At 62.1% G+C, this 14,789-nt stretch overlaps 1 protein-coding gene across 1 annotated transcript in view; it reads left to right on the plus strand.

Moving 5' to 3' along the window:
* The window catches only part of LOC309837242 (protein VAC14 homolog), a 98,173-nt gene extending 84,227 nt beyond the window's left edge, over positions 1–13,946 (plus strand). The window contains exons 15-19 of the mRNA XM_082677667.1: positions 3,648–3,822; positions 5,205–5,323; positions 6,510–6,589; positions 8,527–8,677; positions 13,346–13,946. Coding sequence (XP_082533793.1) covers positions 3,648–3,822; positions 5,205–5,323; positions 6,510–6,589; positions 8,527–8,677; positions 13,346–13,508 — 688 coding nt within the window. The 3' untranslated portion in view covers positions 13,509–13,946. The remainder of the gene's footprint in view (positions 1–3,647; positions 3,823–5,204; positions 5,324–6,509; positions 6,590–8,526; positions 8,678–13,345) is intronic.
* The last annotated feature ends 843 nt before the right edge of the window (positions 13,947–14,789 follow it).

The following is a 14,789-nucleotide window of genomic DNA, read 5'->3' on the forward strand; positions in this document are numbered from 1 at the left end:
GATGCCGCTTGTGCCGCCGCTGCCGCTCCTCCATGGTCCCTCTTCCCGGCTCCTCCCGGCCCTCCCCTCCTTTTCCCTCCCCTCCCGTGGTGGTTTAATTAGCGGTGCTCAGGGGGAGACCCCTTGGTGTGATGTGTTGTGGCTGACCCTTCAGGCTGTCCTGGCGGCTTGGGCGTCTCCTGAGGTCTCCCTGGACTGGGCAGCCAGGTCCTGGGTGATAGGCTGAAAATGTACTGTCAGGGCAGCTGCTCTCTGCATACCAGGCTGGCACAGCATGCCGGGGCATGCCCAGGAGCAGCTAAGGGATGTGCTGGAATGGGGCAGAGGAACGTCTCCGGGGCTGTTCATGAAACCTTGGGTGGAGATCAGCGCAGCTCCTCCATGCGGTAATGTGCAAAAGTGATTCTTGGTATGAGGGACATGAGGGTCACAGGCAAGGCCCTGCCCTTTGCAGCTCATGTTATGGTGGGAGAGACAGCAGGGGACCCAGTAAACGAGTCCATCAACCAGATGACTCAGGTGATGAGAAACGCTTAGAAAGAAACAGGACTTCCCTTAGAAAGGGCTGGTGGCAGAGGGGTGCGCATGGGACAGAGGCTTCCCCTGAGGCTGGTGTTGGAGCTGAGATCTCCATGGCTGGAGGGAGCCAGTTGTGCGCTGGTCCCCGGGAGGAGCTGCCCAGGCCAGGGCAGAGGTCAGGAACAGAAGAAACACAGGAGAGGCCTGCACGTCGTGGGTAAAGGAGGACTCATAAGAGCTGAGGTTGTGAGGAGCTGACCAGAAAGTGTGAGGGCCTGGAGGCTGTGGTCAGGAGCTGGGTTTATTTAGATCCAGCAGGAAGCCGCTGAGGAGGGCCATGCTCTGATTAGGACTTTTTAAGAAGCGCCCCAGTTGGTGCATGGAGGGTGAATGGTGGGGTGAGAGGAGACACAGGGAGACCCAATTAGAAGCTGGCTTGGAATTGACCAGGCAAGAGAGGGCTGACCCTTGGCCCAGGGCAGGGTAGCTGAGACGGGCCAGGAGCCAGGTGTGCCCTGCAGGCAGAGCCCCTGGGCTTGTTGGTACACTGGACAGAGGGGCCCAGAGGATCAAGGAGGACTCCTTGGTTTGGGCTGGAGCAGCTGGGTGGGCAGTGATGCCACTTCCTGAGGCCGCAGGGCACCGATGCCCCCCTGAAGGCTGGGGGACCAGAGTCTAAGGGGAAACCAAGAGGTGTGCTTTGGCCCCGCCGAGTCTGAAGTGCCTGTTGGGCAGCCATGCGGGGCATCCACCAGGCAGGCGGTGTCCATCCGGAGCTCAGTGGGGGCTCAAGAGGCACGTGTGGGAGCCGCTGATCTAGAGATGGCTTTGAAGATTTCCGTGGGACCGGACATGACCACCAAGAGGTGCAGACCAGGGAGAGAGCAGAGGAGGAGAGCGCCGTGGTGGCAAGAGTATTTCCGGAATACTCTGCATCCCTGACCTTCTGTAGCTCCCCAGTGTTTCCGGGTTCTTAGGGACACCAGGAGGCCTTGGCGCCCGCCTCTGCTCATCGCCACCCCCTTGCCTATCCCTCTGCACCCTCCTCATTCGTCCTCACGTGAGAGCACCACCCCCGCCCTTCAGCTGCTGCAGGTCCCCTCAGGCCTGTGGTCCCTGGAGAGCGCGGCCTGGCAGCAGCCTCAGCTGTTGGCCCCGTCATGGAGACGGCAGCAGCTGCAGGCGACGGGCATTTGTGACCATTTGTCAGAACGCTCCCCTTCCTCCCCGGCCTGCCCTCCTGAAACATTTCTATCCCACAGCCCTGGAGATGGGGTCGTCTCGGGGTGGGAGGACCACGAGGGGACAGGAAGTGCTGCCTAGGCTCCGTTGAAGGGCCAGGCGTCCTCCTGGGAGCTGGCCCTTGTCCCCCACCCATGGTACCAACAAGGTACCCAACCAGGGGTCCCATTTGCCACATACTGTGCACCCACAGGAGCTGCCACTAGTCTTGATGACCGCCCTCTGAGTAGCCCCCATGGTGCAGGTAGATGTCACCCCCATTCGGAGGTGGAGAAATTGTCACACAGACACACTGGGCCACACAGCTGGGCAGGGGCACTGGGCTCCAGGGCCCGGGCCCCTCCTCCACCCACACCAGGTGAGCAGGGGGGCTCCGCCTGCCCTCCCGCAACTGTGGCAGGGCTTTCCCCACACCACCCGCCGGCCCCGTCCCCCCAGCAGCTTTGTTTCCATTTCTCTGGTGGTTTCTTGCCCAAGCCTGCCGGTTCCAGCCGGGCCTAGGCTGTAGACGGCCTGCCTGCTGTTTGCGCCTCGTGGTTTGGCCTCTCTGTTACCAAATGCTCTGGGATTTTTTGGAGCCGGGTGTGGGGAAGAAGCTTCTCCAGTCTGGTCCCAAGGCGTGGCTGGCGTTTGGAAGGAAACGGGAAGCCAGACCGTGATAACGCCGAGTTTAGTGTGAGCTCAGTGACCTGGGGTGGGCATACTTCAGGCTCGTGGGCTCCAAATGGGGCTCATTTTGTCCAGCACCTGAGACCTTGAGGCCTCAGACCCGTCGTCCCCACAAGCCTGAGGCCTGGTCTGTGGATGCTTCCCTGGAGCAGAGACCAGGAGGAGATGGGGACGGGGTGCCTTGCTGACACCGGTCCCCAACAGGCAGGGCTCGGGGGCCACACCCCACCCTCCTTCCCAGCCACTTGCCAGCTCCTTGGTTTGCTCTTCTTAGTTTCAAGAGCCTTGGGATCCTTAAACTCCCAGCAGGAAGGCCTGCTCATCCCCTCAAGGCCAGGCCTCTGTGGGCAAGCGGCCACCTAGGGAGGTCAGCAGGCTTCCCTGAGGTGCGTCCTTGATACCTGCCTGTCACTGTGGACGTCACCTTGTCCCAGGGACCCTGGGAAAACTGCTTTCCTCCTCCATTCTCTGGGTTCCCTGTTTTCCCTTTTATAAAATGGAGTCTCCTTTTCACAAAGCCCAAGCCTTATCCCCCCCAAGACTCTTATTAGAGGAGAGATAGTGGGAAGAAGTGGCCCTAAGTCATCCCGTGACCTTGGCCAGGTCACCTGGCCTCCCCACCAGAGTTTCATTATCGAACAGCGAAGGTAGAACTCAGGGTTGCCTTAGGGCTTGTTCGCCCCACGAGCACCTACCGAGCCCCTGCTACGTGCAGGCACCACTCCAGGCGTGGGTGGCACCATGAAGAGCCCACACAAGCTCCTGACCCCGGGCTCTCACGGGGGAGGGCGGGGGGACACCATCCGCGGATGAGCAGAGTGCGGATTTGTCACGTGAAGATAATCTCTAGCCAGAAAAGTAAAGCCGGGAAGGGACACAGAGCGCCTTGGCACATGGGGAGGCGTTGCTATGCTATGTGGGAGATCAGAAAGGTACCTCAGGGCTCCTGGGGCCACACTGGCAGCCAGAGGCCCCGCTGCTTCTCTCGGGATCCCACTTCCTGGCCTGGGGTGGGCCGGGGGATAGATGGAGCCCGTGGGGCTCTGGAGTTGCCGAGAGGCGTGGAGCCAGGTCCGCTGTGAGCAGCCCCCTTGGCCCTCCGCAGGCCCCAGAGCCGGGGTCCCACACCAGGCCCAGGAAAGAGCAGGTTTCCTCAGGAGGGGGCTCGGAGCTGCGGCCCAGAGGCCTCCAGAGCCTCCACTCGGCCCGTTTTCCAGGCAGCTCTGCCTCCTGCTGAACGCGGAGAACATCTTCCACTCGATGGCGGACATCCTGCTCCAGGAGGAGGACCTCAAGTTCGCCTCGACCATGGTCCACACCCTCAACACCATCCTGCTGACCTCCACTGAGCTCTTCCAGCTGCGAAACCAGCTGAAGGACCTGAAGACCCCGGTACTGCCCGCCCACGGGCTCCAGCCTGGTGCTATCTATGTGCCCACGGGCGCGGCCATGCCAGCCCAGCCCTCGTTACCCGGAGGTTGGCGAGGAGGAGACGAGAATGTGACCTGAGGTCTCCCTGGTCCGCCGTCAAATAGGAGTCCCCCTGGGTTGGCTGCGTGTAGGTGCCAGCCATGGGAGGGAGTCACAGCGGGTTTCCTTGGAGCTACCCGCTCTGCCCACAGAAGACTCCAGACCCCGCTCCAGGTCCACGTGCCCTCCCTGACACCCTGCACCCCACCAGCACTGCCCCCTCGCACACAGGGTAGGTTGGGTTCTGAGCCCGCCTTGCAGGACCCGCAGGGTCAGACCTGCCGGGCCGTGTCACCCAGTCAGGGTCAGGCCTCTGGATTGCAACCCCACTGGGGATCCGGGGTCGTTGCTCTCCTCACCCTCCTCCTTGGCCAGGACCCCGCTCTCCCACAGAGGGACACATCTGTCTTACAGGATGCCCCGTGTAAGCCAGGGTGTGTCACAGTGCTGCCTGGCCCAGGCTTTCGGTGAGGACCCACCAGGGCTGGTCAGAGAGAGCAGGGAGGCGCTCACCATTCTACCGAACTGCTCTGGGGGACACGGGTCAAAGGCCTCGCTCGGCCCAGAGGAGGGGGGCTGAGCTGCAGAGGGCCCCCAGGGGTAGCCGCCATCCCGGACGTGCCGGCAGCTCCAGCACGTTTCATCTGGGCTGTGGTCACCACCTTCCCATCTCAGACCCTGCCTCGGCCCTCTCTCAGGGAGTCTCCAAGACATCCAAGCCTGTGCCTGAGGGCATCTGGGGCTGAGCCACTGGGAATGACCCAGGCCACACCCCTGCCTTCTTCCTGTGGTTCCTTCCAGACATTCGCAGAGGCCTAAAGAATGTTCCTCGGGGCAGGGGCTCTCGAGTGTGGGCTCAGCTCCTGGGCTGGTTCCCGAGTGTAAGGTGGGCTGCAGAGGAGGGAAGAGATGGCATTTGAGGACGGCGGGAGGGCACTGCCGGGGAGAGCCTGGGCCCTGAGGACGCTTCCTCCCCGCCCCCCTCCGGTCACACCGCCTCCCAGCCCCACAGGCTCGGGACCATGGGCTGTGGAGAGGACGATTACTGTTGTTTGCCGAGGGCAGAAATACCAGCACAAAGGACAGGCTCACTCCCAAGCAGCAGGCCCTCACAGCCATCACCATGTGGCTCTGTGGGACGGAGAGTAATGACAGGGTCTGAGGAGGAGCTGTCAGCGTTTCCTTTGTGACAGCCCTTCCCAGCTGGGCTCCCTGGCGCTCTGAGAGGGGCCCTGAGTCTGGGCCGCGCACCCGCGGGGAAGGAGCGGGGGCTCGATTAACTGCTTACACCTCTCCCCCCTCAGGAGAGCCAGAACCTGTTCTGCTGCCTGTACCGCTCCTGGTGCCACAACCCAGTCACCACGGTGTCCCTCTGCTTCCTCACCCAGAACTACCGGCACGCCTACGACCTCATCCAGAAGTTGTATCCTTCACTCACTGTTCTTCCAGCCCAGCCTCTGGGGGTGGGGGGGGGTGGGGGGCGGAGCGGGTGCTCCCTTCCCACCCACGTGGTGGCCCAATTGCCATCCTTCTGCCCTGACCCTACGCTCCGCCTCCAGGCCTTAGGCCATCAGGACCCGTGAGGGCACAGTGAGGGGTGGATTCCAGTAAACAGGGTCATCTAGGGCCTCGTAGAGGGGAGCTAGCCCTGGAGAAGCTTTGTGAGCTGGGGATCAGGGATGGGTGCTTACCTAGGTAAGGGTGTCCCGAGAAAGAGGCAGGGTGCCCTCTGCGTGGTGCTGGGGCAGGGTGGGGAGAGAAGGCCCGGGAGCAGGGGGGCTGCCGGGCTGCAGCAGGCCGGTAGGTGAGGAGCTCAGGACCTTTGGGGCCCACAGAGCCAGGGCCCAGCAGAGGACAGGACAGGGAGAAGCAGGCTGGAGGGGAGGCCTCAGGGAGACGGAGCGCCGCTCAGGGCCTGCCTCAGAGAAAGGCATCCATGGTCGGCTTTTTGTTTGAAACACCGTGAAGCAAACCAGCTTCCTCTGTGAACGTCTGGTGTGTGACCCGGATTGGACGGACATTTAGGATGCAAAATTGGTCTCCTTCCCTGATGGGCCAGGAGTTGGGGGGTAAGGAGAGAGGGGCCCTGAGGTGCCTCCACTGAGAGCCCGCTGTGGCCTCGCCTGGCTCCCTCAGGGTGCCCGCTCGCCTTCAGACTACGATTTGCTCCTCTCCGCCACTGGTGTGACCCGAGGACTGCAGGCCCCAGGCTTGCAGCAGCCCTGACCTTGGCCCTGCTGACAGGCATCCACTCAGGCAGGAACAGGGGCCTTTCCTGCCCAGCCCTCCCCCATAGGCTGCAGGGCGGTGATGAGCGCCTTTCAGGGCCTGCAGGGCACAGAGGAGAGAGCGGCGGAGCAGAGCCGGAGTGCTGCGCAGGGGGACAGCTGTGAGGGACAGAGAGGCAGGGGGACAATAGGCTGCTGTCCTTTGTGTCCTGATCCTGCTCAGGTGGAAACATGCTCTGTGCCTGCAAGCCAGGGCCCAGTGGGAGGTGTGCTCTGTGCCGCTGGGTCGAGCCCCTAGGGCCCAGCTCCCCGGCTGCCCCCGCCCCCAGAGAGGCAGGCTGCCCTGGCCAGTGGTTCCACTTCCCTTGACCACCCACCCAGCGGGGACCTGGAGGTCACTGTGGATTTCCTCACGGAGGTAGACAAGCTGGTGCAGCTGATCGAGTGCCCCATCTTCACATGTGAGCAGACCTGGAGGGAGGTGGGAGGGAGAGCAGCTCTTGGCTACCACTGGGGAGGGAGCGAAAACAGTCACCCCAGGGATGCTTCTAGAATGTCAAGAAACGTAAGGATGGGGATGACAGGGCTGAGGAGGTACACAGGGCTGGGACATGCGCATCAGAGCGTGCGTCCTGCCCGTGCGCCTTAAGGCAGGGCTCGACACAGGCCAGCGCTGAGGGCAGAACCCACCTGAAGAATAGTGTCACCTCTGCGGGGGGAACTGGAGCAGTGCCGTGGGGGGCAGGTGGAGCAGCCGTCCCAGAGCTGTCCCCGGCCACCCCTCCAAGCACACTGCCCTCCGCTGTGGCTCTTGGAAGCTGGGGGCACCCTGGGCCCACCCGCAGGTTGCTCCCTTGTGCCCAGGATCCACGCCCTCGTCCCTCTGCAAAGCAGAGCTGGCGTTTGCCAGGAGCTGCCTGATTGTAACACCCGGGCTGAATGTGCAAAGTGGCAGCTGGCTGGGGTGAGCGCAGCTCCTGGCGCCTCGACACATACAGTGCCCGCTCCCCAAGGCAGGCAAGCCTCTGAATGACGCTCGTGTGCTTACGGCCTGGTAGCGAAGCCGGGAGGCATCCCTGCCGGTGGCCACCCTCCTGCCGGGCTGGTCACCCAGGCCTCCTGCTGTGGTGGCGCCCCGATCTGCCCAGGCCAAGCCCGTCGGCCTTCACCCTGGAGCCCAAAGGCAAACCCAGGGGCCGAGGGGCCCCCTCCCATCCAAACAGAAGACAGCTTCTCCAAACAGCCAGCCATCACAGTAACAGATGCCCAGGGGACCCAAGAGCAGGAGGGAGACCCTGTTCCCAGGGCAGTGCATCGAAGCCTGTCCCAAATGGCCCCCTGGCCTGACATTTCACTTCCCCAAAGGCCTCCCAGGGCAGCCTGGCACACGCTCGCCTGGGGGCAGGTCCAGCCTGACCCTAGAGAAGCCGTGAACACCTCTCCAGGCCCAGGGCTTTGGTGGGGTGACCACAGCAGACGTCCCCTGGTCCTGCCCAGCACCCATTCCAACCCTAGGTTGCCTAGACCCCCCTGGTAGCTGGCTTGGCCCCGTAGCCCAGCTTACCCAAGGCCCAGGACTAGATTCAAAACAGGTCCCCGCCTCTTCTGGAGTCGCTGGGCCTGGGCAGGACTGCCACCTGGGGTGAGGGGAGGGGCTGCTGTGAGAGGCCCCTGCTTCCTGGCTCACCCTGGCCCCAAGGCCCCCGTCCAGCTGCTGGGGTGACACGGTCTCTCCAGAGGTTTGTGGTTTGTCCTCCACCAAGGACGCCTGAGACTGGGCCTCGGAGAAGGTAGAAACGAGTGATGCTCCTGGAAGGGCTCAGAGGAGAGCCACGTGGGCCTGTTTATCTGGGACGGATGCTGGGCAAGACCCGGGTGCGTCTCCCCGCCGTCTGGTGGGGGAGGCAGGGCTGGTGTCTGACATGGATTTCCAAAAGCATCCACCAGACACTCAGGGGCTTGATGGGTGTTTGGTCGCACACCAAAGCGTTTTCCATCCTGCCCTCCCTTAAAGCTGCCCTAATCCAGTCTTTCTCTCCAGCTCACCCTATTTATAGCTCTCTCGTGCTGGCACGTGCAGAGCAGACCCGGGAATCTGTTACGCTACAGGCCCCAAGCCCCCTCATCGCCAGGGAGGCAGTGAGTGCTGGGGGAGGGGACCAGGCCTGGCAGCAGGTTGGGGGTCGCCAGGCTCAGGTGACTGTTGGGAAGATCAGACGGAAGGCAGGTGGGCAGGTCAGAAGAGGCAGGGGGATCATGGGGACGGCTAAGACGCTGCAGGAGGAGAGGCAGGCATGTCTGGCTGAGAGGAGCCCCGGCCACCAGGCTGGCCCTTTCCTGGCCAGGCTGAGGTGCCACCCAGAGCAGTGCCTGACCCCTGCCCTCTGCCCTCCCGCAGATCTGCGCCTGCAGCTGCTGGATGTGAAGAACAACCCGTACCTGATCAAGGCCCTGTACGGCCTGCTCATGCTGCTGCCCCAGAGCAGCGCCTTCCAGCTGCTCTCCCACCGGCTCCAGTGCGTGCCCAACCCCGAGCTGCTGCAGACGGGGTAAGTGCCCAGCTCGTGGGGGCGGGGCTCTGTCAGCGAGCAGGGCCAGGGCTGGCCGGGCTGGCAGGGTCTGGCGAGCGGGAAGTTTTAAAGGGGCTACCAGGGCCCGCCCTCAGCTCGGCATCACACCTCCTGTCACTGCGGACACTGTCCACCCTTCAGCCACTTGCCCGTGGGTTTCCATATCAGAGCACCGGGCTGGGAGATTCTGGGAGCGTCTATGCGGTGGTAGGTAGTTGGAATACCTTCTCCCAGCAGTCAGGGTGGAGTGAAATCAAAAAACCTGAGAGCATGCTGGCGTGACCCAAACAGAGGCCCCTGGAGAGAAAGTCCAGAGGGGAGGAATTCGTGCCCCAGCTCAGCCACTGCGTCCCAGGTGGTACGTGGGCAAGAGAGCTACATAGGGTCCCTCCCGGGCCTCAGACAGCCCTCCCTTCCCATCTGTAGCAGAGGCTCAACGCTTGGCCACTGAGTGACCCTGGCACTGCTAGGACCCTCCCAATCTCCTCCTGACTGGAGTGGGAGGCAAGGGTGCCCCCGTGGCTACCCCGCTTGCGACCTGTCCGCGGGAAGCACGGGTCCCAGGAGCTCTGCCGTGGAGAGGCCCAGCACGGCAGCCTCTGGGGAGGAGGGCTGCAGCCCCTCGGGGGCATCCAGGCTCCCACCCTGAACCCACTGCTGGCCCGGTCCCCAGAGCCTGTTGGGTCATGTCTATATTTGGTAACCCTTGGAGGCTTTGCCTCATCCACAGGCATTTGGCATCAGAGATGGAAAATTTCACTTGTCGGGTCACCATGGAAACAAGCAGAGCCACTGAGAAGATTTACGCTGAATGGAGCGCACCCAGCTTGCATCAGATGCCCTGTGTGTCTAGAATTCCCTCCCAAGCTGTTAGACCCCCTCGGCAGGCCTGGCGCCTCGCCCCCCGCCAAAGGTCTCGGGCCTTTGCCCTTGCAATGGATGCAGGCAGCCTTGAGATGGGCCTGCCCGGCACTCTGGGCCCCTGACCTGAGCCCCTGTGCCCTCCGTCTCCCAGGGTCTAGGCCACCACCACCCCTCCCATCTGACCTGGTCTCTCCAGGGGCTGGGCGTGGGGCCCCTAATGGGCTGTCGGCCTCAGGCCGCTGGAGGGGCTGGGAGCCCCCAGCAGGTGTGGCCTCCAGGCCAAGGCCCAGCTCCTGCCCACCCTGCCCCTTTCCCCAGACGGCAGCGCTCAGGGGTGGAGGGCTGGTCCCTGTCCCAGCTGCTCCTGGTGCCACCGGGTAATCCTCAGGGGAAGGCACTCAGCGCACTGAGTGTCCCAGGGAAGCGGGAGCAGCTGCAGAGTTAGGTGTGCATTTTATTCCCTTGGCCGGAGCACCTCTATCTCCTGGGAGTCGGAAAGGCCCTGACGCCACACCTCGCTTTGCTGCCTTGGCCTCTGCTGGCCTTTGCAGTGCCCAAAGGGTGTTAGGGTCACCCTGGCAGCCACTTAGGAGGGAAGGTACAGCTGAAATTGAGAAGGAGGCAGGAACGGCTGCTTCCCTGTGACCTCTGGGCCAGGCCACAGCCCCTGTGCTGCTGAGGGCCAGTCCCTTCTCAGAGCTCTGCCTGCTGCATCTCCTCATATAGGAACATCCTATGGAAAAGGAAGGCAGGCTCAGAGTAGTTGGACTCCTCCCTGCGCTCCCTAAGCCAGAACAGAGCAAGTCTGCAGAGGAAAGCTGGGGGAAATGAGGCTTTCCCCAGATCTCCCATGGTCAGAGTCAGGAAGTCTTGAGCCAAAGGGCTGAGGCCTCTGGCTCAGTGGATGGTGCACAGGCCTGGACTGGATCTGGTCCGAGCTCTGCTGCGGATTTGCTCTGTGACCTCAGGCAAGCCCCATGCCCTCTCTGGGCCCTTGGTTTCTTCATCAGTAAGTGAGCATTTGGACTGAATGGATCCTTGAGGTTCCACTCAGTCTTCAAGGCTTTGGGTTCCCAGCCTTTCTTTGCAAGGACCTAGGAAGAGCTGTCATAGAAAAAGGCAGCAGAGCCTTGGGCAAGGAAGGGGCCTCAGGAACAGCTGGGGGCAGGGTCAGGTTGCAGGGTTGGGCACAGAGGGACAGCTCCCGCCCTGGAGAGGGGGCTGAGGACAGTCTCAGCCCCGGGAGAGGCGGGCAGCTGGAAGACAGCGTCAGGTTCCCTGACAGGCCCGTGTGCCGGGAACAGCTGGGGGAGTCTCTGCTCCTTGCCCATCCCCCCCCTTCTGTGCACTCAGGGTGCCGGCAGGACTAGGGAACCCTGGCCCCCCGCTCGGGCTTCTGGGCCACTCCCCAGGGACCATCTCCTCAGTGAGGCAAGAGGGAGCCTCTGAAGGAGAGGCTGGTGACAGGTGCGTGGGTGCGGTGGCAGGAGAGAGGGCTGGCTTTGGGTTCTGGAACCCCAGCTCTGTGCTGCTGGCTGGGTGTCCCCTAGCCACTCACTGCCTGAGGGTTGCTGTAAACACACAGAGAACATGAAGGCCTGAGCAGCGGCCGTGCCCACTGTGACTAGCAGGGAGAGGCCCAGCCTCAATGCTCAGTGGAGTCCTCGTACCCATGGACATACCCCTCCCTGCTACCAAGACTTGAGGCCAGGAATGGTCTGCCCCAAAGGGACGCTGAGTCATGGGGGGGAAGGACTTTTTGCCTCCGTTAGGGCCCAGAGAGCAAGGTGCGGCCCAGTCCTCCCGACGCCTACCCTCAGGTGGCCACATCTGTGCACATCACCCTGGATTTGCCATCCATGCTGGCATCTCCCTGGAAACCCCTAATCTCAGTTTCCCTCCTCTGGATCTAATGCAGAGAGTGTTGCGGAGAGGAGCATACAGATCCGTGGGTGCCCAGCCTCAGACAGCACATTTCAGGATCGTCTCTGGGCTGGGGTAGCATCTGGCCACCCTCTGGCGTTAGGGCTCCAAGCTGCAGGGTGTCCTTCAGCATCCTCAGGAGCGGGAGTTGCTCTCTTGGGGCAGTAGCACCCGGGCCACAGGTTACTAGGACAGGGATGGCCCTTCCCCATTCCCAGGGGAGTCGAAAGCAGCCAGAGACCAGAATGCTGCCCGCAGTCTGGCCCCCTAGAGCGAGCCCCACCCAGCTCGTTTTGATCTTTGTTGAATTTGCCTGAGTCCCAGCTCCAGAGGCAGGGCCTGAGGCCCAAGAAAGAAGCAGCCACGGCCACAGTCCAAGGTGTTGTCAGGTGGTGTGTCTTTAGCAGGAAGGGACCAGGCTGAGTAGGGGTACAGGGGCCCACTTCCAGGCTCCAGATGGCATCCCAACCATGGGAAGAGTTCCCAATGCCCCTGGTCCTGGTGGCTGGTCAGAGATGGCTTTCAGGCTCTGACCATTGGTGGGCTGCGCCTTACCAGGAGCCAGGCTCGTTGGTGAGGGTTCCATTTGGGTGAAGCACCGTTGTGATTCACCCAAATGGAATGAGCTGCTGGGCCCCGCCTGGCCTTACCTCAATGGGACAGAGTTGTAGCCACAGTGGGCACCCATCGGGTACCTAGGCTGGGGCTGGGCATCAGGCCAAGTTCTTCATGTCCAGTATGGAGGAATCCTCACCCATGGGGGGGCTCCTGTGGCAGTACCCCCTTACAGAGGAGGATACTGAGTTACCTGCCCAAGGTCAAGTGTCTAGGGGGTGGTCGTGTTACAGTTGGGTCCAGGTCTGTCGAGCTCCTGTGCTCAGCTGCTACCTGGACCTCTCCTGCCATATTGGGGTCTTTTCATGAACTCAAAGGGCCCAAGGATTCTCTGCTTAGCTGATCAGCCCACAGCCTTCATGAGATCCCTTACCAGGGCCACCAGGCCTCAGGGCCTGGAAGCAGATCCTTCCCAGCCCACAAAAATCTGCTTCCAGTGAGGCCAGAATGAGGGAGAAGCAGAGTCTTTTCTTGGGACTCTCTGCTGGGGTGATGATTAGGAATGGGACAGGGGCCCAAGTGGATCTAGTCCCCCGGGGCAAGCTCAACCCTGGGCTTGAAGGGGGCAGCAGGGCGAATGCATTGCCCAACTATAGGGAGCATCAGGCCCGTGGCAGTTGTGCAGTGCACAAGCTGTGAGGCGGTACAGAGCAACTGCGGAGAGTGCTAGCAAGAGGAGTTCCCGGAGGCATCACCTGCCCAGTGGGGAGACCAGCTCTCCTTCCGCAGGGACAGAGAGTGACTGCAGGCCTCTGGGCCCCAACGTTCAAAAACAGATGTCCTGCCAAGTTGAGGGCCAGTAGACTTCAGCCACCCCTGTGGTCCCCGGCCCTAGCCCTGCCCTAAAGAAAGGGCCAGGCTGCCTCCTCCCCCTTCTCCCTGGACCTTGTTCCAGGCCCCAGCTGGCTTCCTGGCTGGCTCCTAGCCCTGGCTTTCACCCCAAAGGGAGCCACTCATAAACAGGAAATGCTTCCCGATGTGATGCCTGCTCTGGGCACCGTTGCCAGCCCACAGGCTGAAGGCCCTATCCAAGCAGCAGTGTTGACTGGTCCCACTAGCTGTGGGGGAGGGGATGCTCATAGGGCTCCCTGCTCTTTGGGGCTGACTGCTGGGGACCTACACCTGGACTCCCCGCGGTCGAGCTCCCCCAGCCTGTGGCCCTGCTGTGGCTGATGCTTCCCCGCTCCAGCAGCCGCATCATGTGCTGAGACACTGACGCTGAGCCCTTCTGCTCCCTTTCCCCAGAGACGGTGTGAAGGCAGCCCCCAAGTCACAGAAAGCAGACTCCCCGAGCATCGACTACGCCGAGCTGCTGCAGCACTTTGAAAGGGTCCAGAAGAAGCACCTGGAAGTGAGGCATCAGCGGAGTGGGCGTGGGGATCACCTGGACCGGAGGGTTGTCCTCTGATAGGCCTGGCCTGGGGAAGGGCCCAAGGAGTGGTCCCATGGAGCACTTGGGGTCTTCAGGCCCCCTCCCCAAAGAGCCCGAGGACCTGCCTCAGGGGCAGGGCTGGGCCTGGCCACCAGCGCAGGGCAGGGTAGGGGACTGGAAGCTCTGTCCACCCAAGCTCCTCTCACAGGCCCTCCAGCGCAGTCAGCTGCACTCTGGCATTCAGACAGAGCTGGCTTCCTGCCAGGGTGAGGCCGCAGCCTCAGACGCCCCCATTTTCTGGAATCGGGTTCTTTCTAATGCCCTCTTGTAAAAGAGCTTGACCTCCCCAGCGCACCAGAGCTCTGGCCTCCTGTGGATGTGTGTGTACATATGTGTATACACATCTGTGCACATAGGGACCAGCACAGAGGTCCATATGAATGGCGCACCCTCTGTCCCAATAAAGAAACGCAACCCGTGCCTGGCCTGCTCCTTCCCACCGATGCCTGCCCCCGCCTGATGCTGCAGTTGCCCCAGGACCTTGCTGCCTGTCCTAGAGATTTGTTCTCATGGTGGTCCCAGGAGTGCTGGCTCTGCCAGGAGAGGCTGGTCGCTCTCTGCACACTCACCTGACTGGGGTGTGGGCCTTGGGCCCAGCCCTTACCTCTATAGAACCAGCCCCTTCTTCCTGGAGAGCACAAAGCACTGGCCTGGCCCCCTGAACCCTGCCTTCTCAGGCACCTAATCTGACTTTTCCATCCTGACAACCCCCCGCCCGGGGGGCATGGGACATGTCCCCATTAGACAGATGAACTGAGCCTCAGGAGTTTCTGAATGAAGGGGCACACTGCAGAACGTTCCAGGTCACTGGGGATGGAGTGGAAGGCCCAGACCAGTGCAGGGAGTTGGGCGGGGCAGGGGGTGGGCTTCCCACATCCCCACCCCTTGATTTGGCTAAATGAGCCTTAGCTCACCAAACCTATAAGCCAGAGTCCACCTGACCCCAGGCTTTGGGAAGCCTCGGATTGGCCTATGATCTCCCAAGTGGCTCTTGTGGGCCCCTGGAATAGAAGAGAAGGATCTTGTGCGGGCTTTTCCTCAGAGCCCCAGCATAGGGCCGGGAGGGTGGGTTTCCCTGCCTGGAGTCTCCAGAACAGGATGACAGACTGAACTCACCATGGCCAACGTACACACACATGCATCCTCATACGTGGGTACCCTGGCGTAAGAGACGGGACAGTGGCCCACCTCTGTTCTGCTGGTCCCACATGGCCCCAACCCGAGGAAAGAGGTTGCTTGAGGACCAGTACACCGCCA

The sequence above is a fragment of the Grampus griseus genome (assembly GCF_964374135.1).
Source record: "Grampus griseus genome assembly, chromosome: 19".
Taxonomy (NCBI): Eukaryota; Metazoa; Chordata; class Mammalia; order Artiodactyla; family Delphinidae; genus Grampus; species Grampus griseus.